This window comes from Fusarium falciforme, chromosome 12, assembly GCF_026873545.1.
Source record: "Fusarium falciforme chromosome 12, complete sequence".
NCBI classification, from domain to species: Eukaryota; Fungi; Ascomycota; class Sordariomycetes; order Hypocreales; family Nectriaceae; genus Fusarium; species Fusarium falciforme.
Genome location: NC_070555.1, coordinates 1,870,481 through 1,889,404, shown reverse-complemented (window position 1 = coordinate 1,889,404; position 18,924 = coordinate 1,870,481). Strand labels below are relative to the sequence as shown.

The 18,924-nt window shown below is 51.4% G+C and overlaps 8 protein-coding genes across 8 annotated transcripts; 3 read left to right on the top strand and 5 right to left on the bottom strand.

The window, feature by feature from the left end:
- Positions 1-62: 62 nt before the first annotated feature.
- On the bottom strand, positions 63-1,958 carry NCS54_01437200 (C2H2-type domain-containing protein; the record flags this gene model as incomplete). The annotated part of the gene is made up of 2 exons (XM_053159525.1): positions 1,805-1,958; positions 63-1,753 (listed from the first exon to the last, which is right to left on the bottom strand). Exons 1-2 carry the CDS (start codon positions 1,869-1,871, stop codon positions 63-65), a joined length of 1,758 nt encoding a protein of 585 aa, XP_053015500.1. The 5' UTR covers positions 1,872-1,958.
- Positions 1,959-2,301: 343 nt separating this feature from the next.
- NCS54_01437100 (AB hydrolase-1 domain-containing protein) lies at positions 2,302-3,776 on the bottom strand (the record flags this gene model as incomplete). Its single annotated transcript, XM_053159524.1, has 4 exons — positions 2,302-3,103; positions 3,153-3,261; positions 3,307-3,445; positions 3,492-3,776. The coding sequence occupies 4 exons, from the start codon at positions 3,774-3,776 to the stop codon at positions 2,302-2,304; spliced, it is 1,335 nt and encodes a 444-aa protein (XP_053015499.1).
- Positions 3,777-4,064: 288 nt separating this feature from the next.
- NCS54_01437000 (Hypothetical protein) lies at positions 4,065-5,147 on the bottom strand (the record flags this gene model as incomplete). The annotated part of the gene is made up of 1 exon (XM_053159523.1): positions 4,065-5,147. One exon carries the CDS (start codon positions 5,145-5,147, stop codon positions 4,065-4,067), a length of 1,083 nt encoding a protein of 360 aa, XP_053015498.1.
- A 787-nt stretch (positions 5,148-5,934) lies between these two features.
- Positions 5,935-8,388, bottom strand: NCS54_01436900 (Metallophos domain-containing protein; the record flags this gene model as incomplete). The annotated part of the gene is made up of 3 exons (XM_053159522.1): positions 5,935-7,219; positions 7,594-8,048; positions 8,155-8,388. The coding sequence occupies 3 exons, from the start codon at positions 8,386-8,388 to the stop codon at positions 5,935-5,937; spliced, it is 1,974 nt and encodes a 657-aa protein (XP_053015497.1).
- Positions 8,389-9,873: 1,485 nt separating this feature from the next.
- NCS54_01436800 (Hypothetical protein) lies at positions 9,874-11,583 on the top strand (the record flags this gene model as incomplete). Its single annotated transcript, XM_053159521.1, has 1 exon — positions 9,874-11,583. The coding sequence occupies one exon, from the start codon at positions 9,874-9,876 to the stop codon at positions 11,581-11,583; it is 1,710 nt and encodes a 569-aa protein (XP_053015496.1).
- A 455-nt stretch (positions 11,584-12,038) lies between these two features.
- On the top strand, positions 12,039-12,725 carry NCS54_01436700 (Hypothetical protein; the record flags this gene model as incomplete). The annotated part of the gene is made up of 1 exon (XM_053159520.1): positions 12,039-12,725. One exon carries the CDS (start codon positions 12,039-12,041, stop codon positions 12,723-12,725), a length of 687 nt encoding a protein of 228 aa, XP_053015495.1.
- Positions 12,726-15,780: 3,055 nt separating this feature from the next.
- Positions 15,781-17,325, top strand: NCS54_01436600 (Hypothetical protein; the record flags this gene model as incomplete). Its single annotated transcript, XM_053159519.1, has 1 exon — positions 15,781-17,325. The coding sequence occupies one exon, from the start codon at positions 15,781-15,783 to the stop codon at positions 17,323-17,325; it is 1,545 nt and encodes a 514-aa protein (XP_053015494.1).
- Positions 17,326-17,673: 348 nt separating this feature from the next.
- NCS54_01436500 (Alcohol dehydrogenase GroES-like domain protein) lies at positions 17,674-18,867 on the bottom strand (the record flags this gene model as incomplete). The annotated part of the gene is made up of 3 exons (XM_053159518.1): positions 17,674-17,703; positions 17,766-18,779; positions 18,832-18,867. 3 exons carry the CDS (start codon positions 18,865-18,867, stop codon positions 17,674-17,676), a joined length of 1,080 nt encoding a protein of 359 aa, XP_053015493.1.
- Between the last annotated feature and the right edge of the window lie 57 nt (positions 18,868-18,924).

Here is an 18,924-nt window from a genome sequence, read left to right as displayed (position 1 = left end):
CCTGAGGTTTAAGCGAGGGCGTCAGGAGAGCATATACATACACGAACCATTTATTTCCTATCCTAGGACGCCGAGTTCTCTCCACTGCCTGGTGCATCTCTGAGATGGCGACTGCGGAAGCATGACAGCCAGTCGTCGTTGTCGGCAATGGTTTGATCCCACGGGTCCACTGAGTCAAACATGATCCTCCTCGCCTCCTCCTGAAACATCCTGTCTGTTGGAATGATGCCGAGCTTCATTTTTTCTTGGGCGTAGCGGCCGAGATGTAAAGCTAGGACGTCGGGGTACATCATCGGGGGTGCACTCTCGTGGACGCCATCTAATGAACCTTGCTGGGTGCTTGACTGAGGGGACGGCTCCGAGCCACTCATTGCCACAGCACCTCCATCGTCCCACTGTCCCAAACTCTGCTGGGTTGCATGCTTGATTTGAGACAGGTGGTCCTTGGTGCCTGGATCAGTGCTAGAGAACGGCACTAGAGCTCGGGACTCGGCTGCGATGAGATACGGCGGTATGGCGTTGGTGACCTGCGCAGCGATCGAAGGCTCGAAGCAATGCTCTCCTTTCCAGCTATCCATAGTTGCTCCAGCTCGGAAGTGTTTTGTAAGATGATCAACGCGCTCTTGCCAAGTATGCAGCTGGATACTGCAAAAGCCACATCTTGATGACACAGGTGGTCCTTCAACCTTCCACGAGTCGATGATGGGCATTGTCTGAACGTGGTGGACAAGCCTCAGATGCTGAACGAGATGGTCCTTGCGGCTAAAGAAGTGAGTTGAATCCGAGTTCTGACAGTTCTCATGATTGTGGGAACTGAGATGTTCTGGCGTCGGATCAAGAAGGCTGCAATAAGCACAATGACTCCTCCCTGTGCTGGGAGACACGACGGTCCCTCCGAAAGGTGTACATCGCCAACCTTGAAGGTTAAGATGAAGTGACTTTTCGTGTCTCGCCCAGTCATACTTGCTCTTGAAAGAATCGCAGCAGAACGTGCAAGGAAAGACTCTCTTTCCCGGTTCTTTGCCCTTTGCAGCCGGCGTTCTCGTTCGTTTCGTAACTCGTCCGCGGGATGAATTTCGGTGTGTTATAGAGCTGGCGGATGCAACGGAAGCTGAAGAGCAGCTTGTTCCGCTTCCGAAACTGACTGTCGAGGCAGCTCGACTGCCAAAGTGTTGACTGCCGGGGCTTCCAGCCGAAGAGCGACTCCGCAGTGGTGTCTTTTCCAGCGCATCGACAATGGCGGATAGCGATGCTGGCTCGGCCTCTGGTGGCGAATCTTGCCATCTTTGCATAGGGTCCAAACCACTATCTGTTGACCTGTTCAGGGTGGGTATTGCTATCGGCTCGGTGGAGGTTTGGGGTTGTTGACGGAGATATCGACTCCTTCGTCGTGGAAGACCAGGCTGCTGACACGAGTTGACATAGTTCGAGTGTCGTGTTGATCTTCCAGATCTTCCCCTGCTTTCTGACCGTGAGGGATCTGGCAAGAGGCTTGTGGATGATAGGGCGGGATCCAACGGTTGGAAGTCGAGGGATAGATCCTGAGACACTGTAGGTGGAAGGGCCCCTGGAACTGACGGAGAAGCCAAGTTTGTGATATTATGAGTCAACAAGCTTGTGTTTGATGACTGTCGATCCGGGTAGGACGGTTGTAGGGGAAGGAAGTGGTTCTGCTTATCAGCACCAAGGGGGTGATTGTTGAGCTCTGTTGCCAGCCCAAGCCTCGCAAAGTCCAACTCGGAGAACCTCATAACTGATCATGCACATTAGTAATAATGTCTTGAATATGTGAAATGTTGCTTACTATCGCCCTCGATGTCATCTCCGAGTGGACGCCTTGCAGCTGCAGTGTCATCATCGTTTGGCGCCATCAGTGGACCTATCGGTTTCTCGAAGGACAAAAGGCTTCTAGATGCTTTCCGGAGCAGTTCGTGTCGCAAGAAGCCGACTCGCCCTCGCCCATGATCTTGAGAAATACAAAAGTGGATGGGTCATGGGTGCTTTGAAGTGGGAGGCGACCAACAAGTTTGCGTTTCCCGGGATCGGAGTCGGCTCACTCCACTCTGCTATGCCGTAAAGGGGCTAGCTAGAAGCATGTATATGGCATGTGAAGGGCGGCCAATAAATGAGCTTGAATGTCCTCCCCGTGATTAGACTTTCATGAGATGGTGCTTGTTGATTCATAATCACAGGGGACTAGTTCATTCTCCATGGAATGGGAGACCCTCTTTTGAGCGACTTGTGTAAGGGTGTCTACAGTTTCTAAGATCCAATTCCACCGCTAGTTCTATCAGCTCCATTTCAAAGCTTCACCTTGCCAGCCGGCCCTGAAGGCTTAACGCTGTCTGCCCAATGCTCATCAATCGTAGTTTGCTCCCGTCTCGTCTTTCCGTTCCAGAATCTCTCAAACTCTTCCTTCTCTCGTCGCCATCTAGCCATCTCGCTCCCGAGAAATGCCGTGATGGACTCTGCACACTCTTGAACCTTTTCCATGGCTACAAGATGGCCGCAGTTAAGAACCACCTCCTTGACTCGACCGGCAGCTGCACCCCCACTACCTCCAACGCCCGTGCCCGTTCGTGCCATCTTCGCCTCGCGCTGTTCCAACGGTGACAGCTCTGACTTGTCTCCAAATACGTACAATGTGCTGGGGTGCAGTTCAGGAAGGCGACGAAAGACCTGCAGTGGTTCGGGGCGGTAAAACGGGTAACCAGGATATTCTTCATCAGCAACTGGATCTTGGTCCCTGTACTCTTCTCCAGGGATACCCCGATATGTCGGCCTCAGAAACATGAACAATTCCTGGTGCTTCGAAGTCATGAGGGTAACTCGATCGTCAGGTTCTGATTCTTCTGAAGGGTACAGCTCTGTTGGGGCTTGCCGAAGACCATGCTTAATCCAGAGATCAAGAACGCGAGGGTCCCATGACTGGAAAAATTTGCTTCCTGTGAACCGTTCTGCCGCGGCTTCTCTGGATGGCCAAATGTCTCGCCGAGGGGTTGAAGCTATTGCCGGAGGGATGCTTCCGTTGGGTGCCTGAATGACAGGATCGATCAGGACTAGAGACCTAAGTAGACGTGGGTGGTTGAGAGAGAGGAGAGACCTGCAGATGTGGTCAGAAGATATCGATGGAACAAGAAGTGGTCGCTTACAGCTGAGTACCGCCCATGCTGTGGCCTATTCCCACAATTGGGTGAGGTATAGAGTCTTGCTTCTGGTTGATCAAATTCATCAGATCTCTGGCATGATCCGACCAACTAGCTGCGAACAGTCAGCGCTGAACTTGCCTGCGGGGGAGGTACGCACGATCATTTCCGAGTATTCTCTCATTGATGACACCCGATTGGCCTTGATTCCACACATCCGCTATCCAGATCGACCGGATGCGTAAGCCATTTTGGGCTGATCGCTGGTAGACTTCATCCCAGAGCGGTTCGTATAGTTCCTATCGCTAGTTAGAGATAGTCTGTTATCAATTCCATGGGATTTACCTTGGGAAAGCCATTGGCATGCGCTCCAATGATAGTAACATCACCCAGCTGTGGATTCGGGTTATCGAGAGGAATGTACTGCTTCACTGCGAGTTTTGGGGTGTCGGAATCGCCATGAGCTGTTGCTGCGACATGCTCTCTTGTGTGGCAGGCGTTGACCGTATGCTCGACAACTCGGTAGAATGAAGACATTCGGACTGATGTATTCCACTTTCCAAGTTGCGCAAATGAACTGGGACTGAGATTCTTCCACTGCCGTGCTAATTGGCGATGTGTTCTGATCATGACTGACGGGATTCTAAGAGAGGGGATGGATGGTGTCTTATTGCGATTCTTAGGCCCGGGAATGAATCAAGTTATACCAACCTCGTCTTAAATCCGACCTCGGCGTTTTTGATCATACCGAGTCTCATGCAAACGGCCCGCCGCAAACCGACTCCATCTCAAATGCCTCGGCTGAAACGCGCAGCTTCTCCAATATCTCCAATCTAATGTCATGCTGTTATGATATTGCACCAAATGTCTATGTGCCTATTTTTACCCCATTTTCCCTTCCCCAACCATTGCCTTTTTTTACTGGTAATTCTTTGCCAGCTCTTCATCGCCTTGTCGATGCAGGATCTGCCTTACAAGATCGTCATTGATTGGTGTTGGCACACCAACTTCTCTTCCCCTTCGACACCAATACCCATTGATAAACTCGATCTCCGTCTTCTGGCCTCGCCGTAAATCCACAACCATTGAGCAAGTTGTCTCTGCCGTTTTCTGAATGATGCCATTCACGGTCGCTTCCAGTCTGTCCACTGAGAATCGCTCTAGTACGCCAGGCACCCCGCGCAATTCAGGAAGCGCGTAGACAACTCGGGATATCTCGGTGAGGATGGCTCGGCGTGTCTCGGGAATGGTGAACAGGAACCCGTTCTTGGCATCGCTGAGGGCGCATAGAGGGTTGCAGAAGGCGTTGACCGTAAGCTTTTCCAACTGGATCTGGAAAACGTCGAGGAATGCGTACGAGGTGGCGTTGAGTCGTGGCACCAGAGGTAGAGCTTCTAGAAGGTATGGGGTAGGGCCTGTGTTCTCCACGGTCTTGCCGCTTCTAGGGACCAAGCCCAGGGATGTCGCTGCAAATCCCGTGTGAACAATGTCGAATGGAGAGTTGAGTGTGACACCATGTGAAGTGACACCTGTGATGTAACTTGGCCGTGTTTCCTCGTCCGTAAAGACATGCTTGTTCACGTCTTCAATCATGCCGGATCCGTTTTGTAGGAACAAGACGTATGAAGACGCGTTGAGCCTGTGTTTGAGGGGCCTTAAAGCTGATGCCGTCTGGGTGGCTTTTGTTGAAACGATGAGGTTGTCGATAACGTCGTCCGTAGGAGAAGGATCTAGCTGTGTCGATTGATGCCGATGCCATTTCCCATCTTGCAGTACTTCGAGATCATACTTGCTGTGGTCGACAATTTCACCTTCTCTCGTCTCCAATCTTATCTTGCTTCCGCAGGAGACAAAGTTGTCGACGAGAGAGGCTCGATGAAGTAACAGCGTGACTGACGGTGTAAGAGGATATGGAACCTCGGCGAGCGAGTGTGCAGCAAATGTGCCAATGCTCCCCAGTCCGAGGACATGGACGCGAGGTTGTCTAGCCTTGACAGTCATGGTTCCGGTCCAAGTAAAGTGTTTTGATGTATAAGTGTGAAGCCCACGCAGTGAGATTCGCCTATTCCAGGCCATGGTCAACACTTCACTTTAAAGCCAGGGCCTGGTAAAGATTGCACGATTTAACAAACATGCGCATGCAAAGAATGTCAAGTGAAAGGCGTCCCTGAATCGCACAGTTGCTGGTAGGTTCGCGGCGAGTCCGGCCCCATCGCAACACGCCTTACGCCCATGGCTATGGAGCACAAGGCGTGATTCTGGCATCTCGAGGTCTATATGGTTGAGAATAGTAATCAGTAGAAATGCACAAATGGTCTCATTTCTAATTCCCACTGTGGTTATGGTGGTCACGGCAAATAGGTTGAGACGGCTTATGCGGTGCTCGACTTGTAACAGGAAAACAATTACAATTCACGCCTGTAATTCTAGAAGCCTTGCTAGACCTGGCTGCAACTGTTCGACATTCGCTGTGGATTCACGGCAGAGCGCTAATCTCGGCATCTGATAGGCGCGGGCGTAGGGCGTGAGGCGTAGGGCGTAGGGCGCGAAAATAGCTTTTCTCGGCCGCAGATCGGAACCGAGATTTCGGGCCTGGCGCCGCTCTGTGAGATCTCTGCCGAGGCAAAAGGGGCCCTGAGATAACGCATGTCGAATCATGCCAATGGCGTCTGTAGCGGATGTTATCCTATCGACCCTTCACGATATCGGAGTTGGAAACGTGGCAGTGTGTCCTGAGTGTTGGGAGATATGTGAGCTTTTACTTTGAAGATGCGAACGTGTATCAATTCTATTCCTCTTTGTCCTCCTTTATGCAATCTACCTGAACTATCGAATGTGACAATCCTCCGTTAGAACTCCTCTCAACAACCATGGCCGAAAGCTGGTTCCCGTACACACACCCCGAGTCAAGTCCAAACGCATACCGTTGTCCCTTGACCATCTCGCCTCCTTTAGCTGCCTTGACTTGAATATCTATCTCGGGCTCAACCTGAAGCCCAACCTTGGCGTCATGGCCGTACACAACGATACTCCTTTCTTGGGGAGCTTGGATCGAGTTTTGGGCTCGGCTCCAAGCGACGCACCACCAATCGCCCTCACGACTCTCGAGGGGCCACCCGACGAGTCCATCTCGATAATGACCACTGTACCCGCGTCCTTCGTCGAGTGATTCATCTAGCTTCTTCCATTCGGCCTTGATGGCCTCACCCGTTGTCTCCCGCAGGGCAATCTGTCTGCGGATGCGAGACCGAACTCCCTTGAGCACATCAGTTCGAATCTCTTCCACGTCAGCGCCCGAGTCGGGGTACACAAGTCCACGCATATTCATAACCGCCCAGTGGTCTTGTTCCTCCAGTGGTACAAACGGCACCAGACCAGCATGCGCGATGAGGAGTGTTCCAGCATTCCACGGCGCGGTGACACCGCCATTCAAAGGGATGCGGAGGATCAATGGCAGGGAGGATAGCCAAGAGATATGCTCCTCGGTCAACAAAGCCACTGTTGCAAAGTCCTTGTCGGCGCTGTACCTCTTGAGGCTTTGGGGATCGTGAGGCTGGGTAGAAATTTCCTCCTTCGCAGGTGAAGCAGTCTTCTCACCAGACGTTGCCTCTTCGACGGGCTTTTTAGTCACAATCTTCAAAGTCGGGTCCCTCTTCAAAGCCGCATGAGCCGCGAGAACCCTGTCCTCGTTGTTCCCCCTCACGGCACTGGCGCCCAGATCCATGGCCAGTTGGACAACCCCTGCACTGTCGGGACCCTTGTTGACCAAGTCGCCGACAAAGATGAGATGATCGCCATTGCCTCTGTCAAATTTGACTTTTTCGAGTAACTTCTTGAGTTCTGAGAGGTGACCGTGAACGTCGCCAACGATGATGAGCCTTTTCGCAGGAGACTCATGCTCCGGGTTTGCTGAGGGGATATACGTGTCCTCTAGGTCCACGACGACTCTAGATATGAGATGCCATGATGATGTATGACTCTCTTCGAAGTTTTGAGCCGATGTTGAGTGTTCCATTGGGAGAGACACTGCCGTGTCTGAGACTGTTGGATAAGGGAAAAAAGCCTCAGTGAAGCTGGACAAATCAGCTTGTCGCCTTTGTCATGGCCTCCACATAAGCTTTTGCGACAGCGCCACCAACATGGCGACATAAACTGCTGCCTAGTGAGTTTGGGAGGATACCAGGAGTAGCTAGGTTTTAATGCAAACATAGAAATAGGAAAGAAAAGCATGGGCGTGCCAAATGTTCCCAACGGCAAGGGTATTAAGGGAGTATGCTGGGCCAGTTGCCTCGAAGGATTAGCCCGTAACAAGAGCGCCGATGGCCGTATGCGAAAAGGTGTGGGGACTTGGATCTTCCCGTCCGCGCTGTTGGAATACAAAAAGGCGCCAATCCGTCTCCAACGCTCCTCTCCCCCAGGACCTCCAGCAGCTGGCACCACCACCAACCCTGCATAATTCCACTGCGTCTCAACGTTCTCATCACGGTCATCCTCCCGCGTAATAGGTGTCTGATATTCCTTGATCGTATTTCCGCCACTTCTGGACGCCGTGAGTATGGTTAAAACCATGGCCGAGTTAGTCGGAAGCTGAGAGCCTGGTAGGATAGAGCCATCGTCGTGGAAATAGGACATGGAGTGCTTCAGCCCTAGTTTTCCGCAGTCTTGGAAGGGATGGTCTTCGTTAGAGGACAGCCTGATGTCATTTACAGCCCACTCCAGTTTCCTCGCAACCTTTCGGGCTCTGAGTACCAACCTCATCCCTTCAAACTTGTGAAACGGCGCTTCTGGACCGTGAGGATGATGCCAGGATAGTACTTGAGGTTTATAGACGACAAACCGAGATTCCATGGCCATCGATGTGCAAATCGAGAAGCCAACTGAATCGGTCGCTAAGCGTGACTCCTGAGGGAGGGTAGCAATTGAGAACCAAGACCAGGATGGGGCTGCTAGCTTTTGCTGATCGGCCAGTTTCCTATTCGTCCCGTGTGAGAGCTTCGGGTCGACGAACAATCCAGAGAAGTTCAAATTCTGCAAATTCTTTCCAGATCCCAGCGAGATACGTCATGTTGGTCTGCCCTTGGATCGCTCTGGCGATACCCGCAAAGGCGATAGCCCTATCTGTCTCATAAGTCAGGCTCTCAGTGCGATAGTCCTTGACAAGACGAGTCCATTGAGCCTCAAAGTCACCTGGGAAGTCCCTTGCTCCCGCGCCAGATGCGGCGAAGAGAGCGTGTGTCTGCATTTTCGATTCCGGGTTGCGCTTGGCCTAGCCGTATAACTCGTCTTGACATGCTAAGAGTTGCTAGGTTTAAATTTGGGACTAGGAATTACTGTTAGGGCTAACTGATTCGACGAGATTCTTTGAGCCAACTCACACTTGGAAGGGTAAATGTAAAGATTGACATCTCCAGAGCCCCTTATCTTATTGTTGGATTCCTTGCCAGTGCGTTTATTGCCTCGCAGAGCTGGAATATTCATCATAAGCATTCCTTCATCACCGCTAAGCTCACGATCAGCATTTGAGGTCTCTATAAGAGCCAGGGCACTTTTACATGGCAGGCGGAACGACTTTCTACTAGCGGACCCGGAGACTTTGTGGCTCATCCCACATTCTACGTTCAATTTCCCAGTTTCTCGCTGTGAGTTGCACCTCGATCATGTCACCAGAAGCAAGAGCCCTCTTTGTTGAATATAGCAGATGACCTCCTGCGCAATCCCATACCAGGGCGCAGAAGTAACAGCCGCCAAGGTAGCCTGTCCGAAGCTGGTCCACGGAGCAGAGGAGTGTCGTCTCAGATGTTGAGAATCTAATCTCACTGCCTCGTGACATCTTTTGTAGAAGAACAGAATGATGAACGAAGTCTTGGCAACTACGGCAAAGCTGGTGGAGCGCCAGGTCCGTGTCTTCTGCTACCGTATGCTCATATCGCGGTTTGGGGATTGGTGGGGGTCATTGTTGTTCGATTACGTGTCGAGATGTGGAATCATGCATACAAGAATGTCTTGGAAGCGTCAAATGCATGAAGGTCTTGCAGAGAGACCACATGTGAAGGAGTAAAAGTCTGGGGCTAAGGCTAACAGACGACTAACAAAAGCCAGTCAGGTGACTTCATGGGGGAGAAGTGCTGATCATTTGCAAGATGTTACCCTGAAATCATTCCATTTGCAATACCTTTGGTGTGGTAAGTAAATAAATTGGCGTAATACGTTCTCCTTTTGTTGCGTCATTCCAAACCGCCCATACACCTTTTGACTCAGTTATGTCATAACCCCTGCCAGATTTCTTAAACTCAACTCCATAACCTATCCAACAGATTTCCTCCCTTCTTTCTCGGCTAACCGGCATCCTATCACTACCGTGATAAGCTCCGTTCGTCCTTTATCCTCGTTTACCGTCGTTCATCCCCGCTTGCCTGTATTTGAGGCGCCAAAATGTCTTCCCCGCAACCTCAACGTCTCGGGAAGTGAGTAGGCATCTTGCTCGGGATATTGCTCTGGGGTGTGATGACATGTCGGTCGGACTTCTCCACCCTGTGCTACCACCTTAAACCCAGGCCCTCCTTTTTTGTTGACAGGTCCCATCTCACCTTTATTGTTGACATGCGCTACCAAATTTGCTCGTAACTCAATCTCTACACGATTGTGGATTCGGATTATAAATATCAACGCTGAACGCGCTCTTGTTGACCGACGTCAGCAATTAAGCAAGCTGACGATCGATACGAAAATGTCGTTAACATGCACCACCCCTGTTCTTTCTACCCAGATATCCTCTCCTTCGACCACTTTCGTGCCACTTCCTCCCAAAGACGTCGTTCTTAGCCTCAGAACAGGCAAGATACGAAATCTCGGAACCGCCAAGATCCGCTCTGCCATCAACAAGCACCCACGAGACGGAAAAATCCTACTCACCACCTTAGGATTCGACGGGGATGAGCAAGCTCATGATACGCACGGAGGTCCAGATAAAGCGGTTATGCAGTACTGCTCCCGTCATTACGAAACGTGGAATGAGGAAGCCCCTGGCCGAGCGCATCTATTTCAAATCGGAGGATTCGGAGAAAACATTTCGTCGGCGCACATGAGCGAAGACAATGTCTGCATCGGCGACACTTTTCGCCTTGGAAACGAGGTCATTCTCCAGGTCTCGCTACCTCGACAGCCGTGTTTCAAGCTCAACCACCGCTTTCAGTACAAAAAAGCCTCTAGTTCGTCCCAAAACAGTGGAAGAACGGGATGGTATTACCGCGTCATTAAGCCTGGGCATGTCGAAGTGGGCGACGAGTTGGAACTGGAAAAGCGTATCAACCCAACATGGTCGGTCTCTCGAGTCCAGCAGATATTATACCATGACACAAAGAACAGAGAAGCGCTGCTCGAGCTTTGTCAGCTTCCAGGGCTTGCAGACGAGCTTGTCCGTCTTTTTACCTCTCGACTCACAAAAGGCGTTGAAGACATGAGTGGTCGCCTAGGCGCTGTTCCCATGGAATGGAGACCATTCAAGCTTATCGAAAAGACAATCCTGACGCCGAGGATCTGCAAATTCGTATTTGCTGAAGTGGACAAGGACCCCAACCAAGACGATTCTCTGCCACTGTTTCCCCATGTGCGACTCAAGTTTGGACTTGACTTTTGCTACACCCGAGCGTACTCGGTCGTGTCGGGCGACTTTGGCAAATTTGAGCTCGGAATAGCACGCGCAGACAATTCTCGGGGAGGGTCTCTTTTCTTGCACCAAGAAGCCAAGGTTGGTGATGTTTTTGAGGTGGCAAGTGGTAAATCATCATCAAAACTCGACTCCGCACAAGTCCTTCGTGCAACAAAGCATATCTTTATCATTGGAGGTATCGGCATCACCGCTTTTGTCTTGACGATCAAGTCGCTTTTGGATGCATCGGCGCCGGTGGAAATACACTATGCAGTACGCAGCCGTCGCGACGCCGCCTATCTGAATCGGCTCCCCATCCCCTGTACAACGGTGTATGCCAAAGACGAGGGCCGACGACTTAATCTCGATACCATTATTCCTACACGGAACGGGAGCGACTCACCCGTCAGGATTTATTCATGCGGACCAAGCTCATTGCTTAGAGATCTGAAGAATCGCACAACGGCGATGGGCTACCCAAGCTCAATCTTACACTTGGAATCATTCGACGGGCCTGAAGAAGGTCCCATGGAACCATTCGAAGCTCAACTTCAGTCAACTAAGCAAATCTTGCCCGTGCCAGCCAAAAAGTCATTACTGGACGTCCTGAAAGAGGCAGGCTTCGACGTCGAATCATCATGCAATGTTGGAAATTGCGGAACATGTATGGTAGACCTGGTCAAAGGAGAGGTTGACCATCGAGGAGTTGCGCTTGATGACGAGCAGAAGAAGAGCTTCATGCTGAGCTGTGTGAGTCGTGGAAGAGGCAGAATCGTTATCGACTGTTGATAGATCCGGAGTAGTTTTAGCGTCCCCGATATCTGGAAATCTTTACCTTTTTGGGAAGGCGTCCAGGATGTCAACAAAAAACGAGAGTTGAGCGGGTCCTTGCGTCAACATTTATTTCCTCCAATCCTCAGATCTCACCCTCGTCCACGTTTTCCCTTCTGACCAAAATTTCCCTTCTTCCGAGCGCGATGGCTAAGCGCGGACGACCAGCTCTCCAACTTTCAGTTAGCGAGAGACTTGAACGAAGACGAGCACAGCTTGCTCGCTCTCAACGCAAATCGAGAGCGCGAAGACGAGACCCTGGAGGTTGTCGCTCCTCAAGTTCTCTACCACCTTCACCACGCCAATGCGTTTCTCCACATGAGATATTGTCATCTTCCTCAGAAGATCCCACAACCAGCATCGCACCCCCTACAGCCAGTACATGGCAACAGCCTGGCGCTGAATCTCCAGCCATGAATCAACAGCCTCCTGAATCTCATCGAGACGACTTCTCGTGGACGGAGGCTGTGCTTGATAACTCACCGGCAAGTCCCGATTTAAATATCCTGGAAAGATCAGAGGCTCATTGTTTAAGCAGAGTACTGGAGGCGGCCGAATATGAGCATCGCACGCCCCTTGAGCTCGACGCAACAGATGACTCAGTCTTTCTTCCAGACCTAGACGACTATGGAGATCCCTCAGCCACAGCGAGCACCCCAGGTTGCTCGCTATTAGGATCAGATAGCGTATTTCCCGCTATGCTCGACAGCAGTTCCTGTACACCAGCCACTTCCTGCACGAGCGCCGAGGAAGCCACATTCTTGCCTTGGTTGGTCCCCGAAGGGAATCATCTCAACTCATTGCTGTATCCAGAGATGGTTTTGGACCCCTCCTTTACCGCTATCCAGGGCGAAAACCACCACATCTCTCCGGAGCAGAGCCACTACACGACCGAAGGATCTCACGTGGGTGACCTTATCAACGACAACTGGGCGTCTTCACCCTTCATTCCGTCATCAGATAGCTTCGCCCTTGATGCTCTCCTATCGGACAGGCAGGAATGGGACACGATTCTGCAACCTACGGCGTATCCCTTGACCATGCGAAGAGGCTTTGACAACTATCGTACTGTTCGGCTCATCCTTACATTTGCTGTTTGAAGAGGTCAGTTTTCGAGCCACACTATATTCGCTACATTCCTTGCTCACCTCTGGTTTCTAAACAGGAAATATTCTTCTATTTGGTCAACACGGCATGGATGCCAAGCCATAGGATGGATAGGAGGGTCTATGTAAGACGATATTGGCAGTCACAGCATACTTCTAGGGTGCATAAGCCTGCATTTTGATATACCCGGGATCGTTATTTACATGTTGGGCTCTCCCGCATGACGACCGCGCAACCATACTATTAGGCACCAAAAAGTACATTTCGCCTCAACCTGCCTACCTAAGTCTGATCCATATTTCTCCCAAATATTCCAAGCGTGTAGCTATCAACAATGGCAACGTGTACTTGCTCAACCCCCAAGGGGCCTATCTCGCTGATCCAGCAGCCAAGTCCCCTGCCCGAGACGACGAGTGAGCATCTTTGTGCCCAATGCGCCTCTCTCAACCTCAACGCCTTACTACGATCAAGGAGCCCAGAGGATGACCGTAACCGACCGTGGTTGAGGAGCACATAAGCTCTGCCTGTCCTCTCTGCCGGCTTCTGGCAACAGTATCTCCCGGACATCCATCTCCACCGCCAGGTCTGGACACCGAGATTGAGTACCGTCTAAGGACTGAATCTTTTCCCGGTGGATTCCGTCATATTTCCAGCCAGGATGTGCAAGACAAGTCTATATATCACTTCAATGTTCTTGAGTTTGCATGTCTGGTTTCTATTCCCCCGAAGGCTGCATCCTGCCGGTTGATTACAACTTGCAACATCCCAAGTTGCCTGCTATCCGCGAAATCGACACTGCATCGATTGATTTTGCCATATTGCGAAACTGGCTTCTTCACTGCCAGGCTCATCACTCAGAGTCATGCACACCTTTAGATCTATCCCTCCTGCAAGAGATCACTGGCTTGAAGTTGATAGACTGTCAAACGAGAAAGTCGTAGAAGCACCTAGGGACCCCACTTATGTGGCTCTTAGTTACGTATGGGGCCAGCCCCATGCTGCCGAAGCGACAGTCTTGAGCCGGACCTCTTTGCCAGAAACTGTGCCAAGAACTATCGAGGACGCGATACAAGTGGTACTACAACTCAATCTTAAATACCTATGGATAGATAAGTATTGTATCGACCAGTTGAACGATGTGGAGTTGGCACAGCAGATTTCACTCATGGACATGATCTATAATGCTGCGTTCTGAACTATCGTGGCAGCCTGCGGAGAGGATGCGTCTTTTGGCTTGCCTAGAGTTGGTTTAACAGCGAGATTAGAGCAACTGGTAATCCGTCTGAATGGACAAGTTTGGGTGTCAAGCTTCAGGGACCTTGCACTGGTGATTGAGAAGTCGACGTGGGCCAATAGAGGCTGGACCTACCAAGAAGGCCTGTTTTCTAGGCGCCGTTTTATCTTTACCGAGGAACAGGTCTATTTCGAGTGCAACAGAACCAGGTGTCTAGAGACAGTGAGCTATGGCCTCCGCTGAGACGGACACTACGTGTTATGTTCCTGGCGGGATATTCAATCGCGGTTTCGGGTATGGGGCGAGTGGTTACCTCCATTGGCACATTCAGGCATACAGCAAACGGTCATTGTCGTTCCAGAACGACATTATAAAGGCACTCAGTGGTGTTTTTCGGCTATATTCGCGCATATCCATTCCGACGCATCACTATTGGGGTGTCGGACAAGTCGAAGATTCAACAGGCCGAGGCACTGGCGAGTGCTCCCGCACATCCCACGTGAGCCCTCTACGTGCCAAAACACACTCATAACACATCCCATCTTCCTATATACGACATTTCCCAGCGCTACTTTCAGGCGCTTGGATCCTTGCCTCTTGACACGAGGAGATACCAAATCAAGTTCTGTCTCTCCCCAAAGCCTTGCGGGCACCATCTCGACGACGATGTTCGGTTCCTTGTGGACATGGATGCAGGCGGTTTGCCTTTAGTGATTCGAGAGCGATGCATCGGGCGTGACGGAGTGGAAGTTTTCATGCAAGTCCGAAATACAGAGTAGGAGACGTAGCTTGCTGACCGTCCCAGGTCTTCTCGTCAGCCAACAAGGGGATTTTCGCTTGCGATACAGTCGCGCAGATTCTCGACTTCCATTGAATCAAGGCTAAGCAAGCTATGCCGTGTCTTCGGGAAATCTCGCGTTCTCTGTACGGATGCTGGAAACATCTGAGTTGTAGCACAGAAGGATGACCGAAGAAGGAAGAAGGTAACCGCGCCGTGGCGCACGCCACCAGGTCAGTGGTTGAAAATCGCTCCGGCAACGGTGCTTAGTCATTTTCGCAGCGACCTCACGCACTCAAGGAGATGGATCCTGCGTGTCTCTTGAGCCGCCGGCGGCCAGTCGCCCCCAAATTCCCTTATCGGAAAGTCACTTGTCGCTCACTCCTCCGGCCAATGCGGATGATTAGCACCTCAGCCCCACAAGACAGGGCACTATCCGTTTCGGCGCGGTCCTATTTTCTCTGAGTATTGATTCAGCTCGCTCGACCTTTTACTTGAGAGAAACACAGTTCAAGTGGAACGAACTCATGCTCTGCTCTAGTCAGGCCCGCGAGTCAGGGACTTGGCCAACGGCTCTCCCTCAACCTGCTCCTTTCGCCGTCGGCTCATCGCAAGATACCCCGGAATGCCCAGATTCTTATCCCCGGATGGTCGGCTAACTTGGCCATAAGACGGGGTTGGTATGACAAGCGTTTGCGGGTAAGAGATTGGGTGCGGATAGCGACAACGGAGGTTAGTCTCGCACCAAATGATAGCAGATGTTTCCCTCTTATAAAAGACGCAATTACCCATCGACTGCTTGCCGACTCATTTTTCTTTCCTAACTTTTGCAACGATCATATTCTTTTCGCTCACTGCTAGACTGCTCTTCACATCATCCCATCTCCTTGAGACATTCCTCGCGAATGACGATAAAAATTCCTCAGCAGTACACAAACATCCTCCTGAAAGAGGAGCACAAAACCTTTATCCTCGGCTCCCGCCTTGATCTTAGAGCTTAGCCTCTCCTCGATTTCAGAGCTTTATCCTCTTCACTATGACCGAAAAACCGAAACACATCCCGGATTACGCGTCCTCGCACGCTCCGGGCAAAATAGTCAGCACCGACATCCACGATGAACACCTCGCCAAGCGCTATAGTCCCCTGTCCGTTATTGCCTTCGCCTTTACAACAACCAACTCTTGGGCCGCCTTTGGATCTGGCCTCGCTGTGCCACTTGCATGCGGCGGCGGACCAGGGATCATATATGGGCTTATCGTTGGTGGTATAATCATGGCTACCATCAACATCGGCTTCGCAGAGTTGGCGTCTGCCTTTCCTTCGGCCGGTGGCCAATACCATATCGTGTATATGGTCTTCCCTCCCTCGACGCGTCGTGTTGCCGCCTTCTTTACGGGATGGATCTCCATCATCTATATTATGGCCGCGCTGGCGTCTTGTAACTTTTTCGTGGCGAGCTCGATCCTTGACTTAGTTGCGCTGTGGCATCCGACGTACGCGATTGAAGCGTGGCATACGTACTTGATGCATATTCTGCTTTGCATCATTGCTTTTGGTGCTACTTCACGGTTCCCTGCTGTTATCGGCCGTGTCGGCATTACTGTCTTCTGGCTGTCTCTAGCTGGATTTATCGCGTCCATGGTCACGCTCTTGTCCGTCAGCGATGGGAAGCAATCAGGCACTTTCGTCTTTGAGGAATATAAGAACGTCAGCGGGTGGTCAGACGGTTGGGCCATGATTATTGGTATCACCGCCTGCCTCTGGGCTTATAGTGGAGTTGATGGACCAACTCATTTGGCTGAAGAAGTTCCAAACCCAAGCCGCAACGTCCCTATTGCCATCTTTCTCACCATCGGCCTCGGTATCACCACGGTCCTGGCCTGGACCATCGCTCTCATGTTCTCCATCAAGGACGTTGACGCCATCATTGAGTCGACCGTTCCGATCTTGGAGGTGTACAACCAGGCTCTCAACTCTAAGGTGGCCAGCACGATTTGGAGCGTTTACTACATCGTCCTCTTCTACGACATTGTCCTCAACCTCTTCATCTTTGCGGGTCGAACTATCTGGTCACTTTCGCGAGACGGAGGTCTTCCGTTCTCCAGGTTCCTGTCGCATCTCAACTGGGCAAGTCCTGTTCGTGCTGCAGCCGTAATGCTCGTCTTGGAAATTGTTGTCGGCATCCTCTATGTCGCATCCACCACTGCGTACAGCAGCTTCATCAACCTCACCCTCTTTACTCTCAACATCACCGTCGCCCTACCCCAAGCGGCACTTCTCTTCCGGGGACGTGGCTGCCTCCCTGAGCGAGCCTTTTCGCTGGGTAAGTTTGGGTATCCTATCAACGCGATTGCGACACTCTTCGTCATCTTCTTCTCCATCACCTTCTGCTTCCCGGCATTCATGCCTATTACGTCGTCATCTATGAACTATCTGATCGTGGTTATGGTGATCGGCTTGGTATTTACGGCTTGTCTCTGGTTTGGTGGGCTTCGGAAGACATTCACTGGGCCTCAGGTTGCAATTGAGGGAGGAGATCATGAAACTGCTCAAGGTGTCAGCTCGGAGCGTCCCATGTAAATAACGCGACGCGCCAAACAGCCAGTCACTTCTTGATTTTTGTTGAGGGTCCGTGAGTGTCGCGTCAAGGAGATTGAATGTGAGAATGCTCGTTTGTACAATTGATCAACAGAGCTGCATGAATCGGTTCTAGTGCACAACCTGCCGCACAGGACTCCATGCATTATTTACCTATCATTTCTTGGCAAGCTAGTCAGAATTTCAGTGAAGTGTCGGAGAGTTTCATGTCTTTCGCAACATCTCTGCGATCCACGCCTTCAATGCCTCTACCCTTCGCTTCGCCACCAAAGTCCATCTAGTCTACACCATGACATCTACTATCTCCCTAACTCAACCACACTAGGTCTCTCATAGCTTCATGACGTACTTCCCTTCCAACTGTTCCGTGTTAGCATCATCCCCACTCAAAGCGAGTCAATAAAGGCTGGCTGGAAGCTTACCTGTCCCTTGGACATCTTCTGCATCAAACCCTCAACATCCTCAAGGTCCGCCCACTTGATCCTGGGAATGACAACCCTCCTCCTGACAAACTCTAACGCCTCTAGGATATCTGCCCTCGTACCCACGCTCGAGCCCTTGACGGTCCACCCATTATCAATAAACCACAACGGATGGAACATAACTTTTGCCTCCTCCCCAAGGATCGATACGCACATCAACGTTCCGAAAGGACCGAGCATGTCAAACGCCTTCTGGTACGCAGGGGCTGCCGTAGCCGTAACGACGACAGCCCTGGCTCCTTGGCCATTTGTCAAGTTTTTGACCTGCTTTCCAGCGTCTTCGCTCGAGGTAACATCGACATAATGCTCAGCTCCTTGAGATTTGCAGTATGCCTCTTTCGACGCCCCGGCATCCACAGCAATGACACGATATCCCATCGCATGCGCAAACGCAACTGCCAAGGCTCCCACGCCGCCTGCTGCACCAGCGATGACTATCCACTGGCCTGGAGTGAGATTGCAGTCCTTGATAGCCTTGTAAGCTGTGACGCCTCCGCACAAAATGGGGGCAATCTCCTCGTCTGGCACATTGTCGAATGTAGCAGGAATCCGCGTCAGATATCTCAATGGCACGAGGGTATACTCGGCAAAAGTCCCATCGTAAGCCTTCCCTGAATGCAAAGCCTCAGCACAGCGCGTCTCACCCTCATGTCGAAGATCAGTGCACATGTTGCAAACGCCGCAGATATCACGTAGCCATGCTACACCCACACGCTGGCCAACTTCAACGGTCGGATCAAGAAAAGAGACGTTTGAGCCGAGGGCGGCGATTGTTCCGACGCCTTCGTGACCGAGGATGTTACCGACGGGACCCATGTGACCGAGGGCCATGCCCAGATCGGAACCGCACAGGCTGGTGAGAGAGAGGCGGACGAGGAGTTCATTTGGGCCGGGGACAGGACGAGGAAGATTTTGGATCGAGAAGGTCGGTTTGGCGGTGGGTTCTTGAGGAGACTGCTAGATGTTAGCATGAAAGACTTTTCAGGGGCTGGAAACATAAGCCTACTGTGAGCACGGCAACCTTGTGCGTGTCGGACGTCATCTTGGGCTCAAGGTGTCGGGAAATTGATGCTATTCGGATCACTGAATTGGACATGGG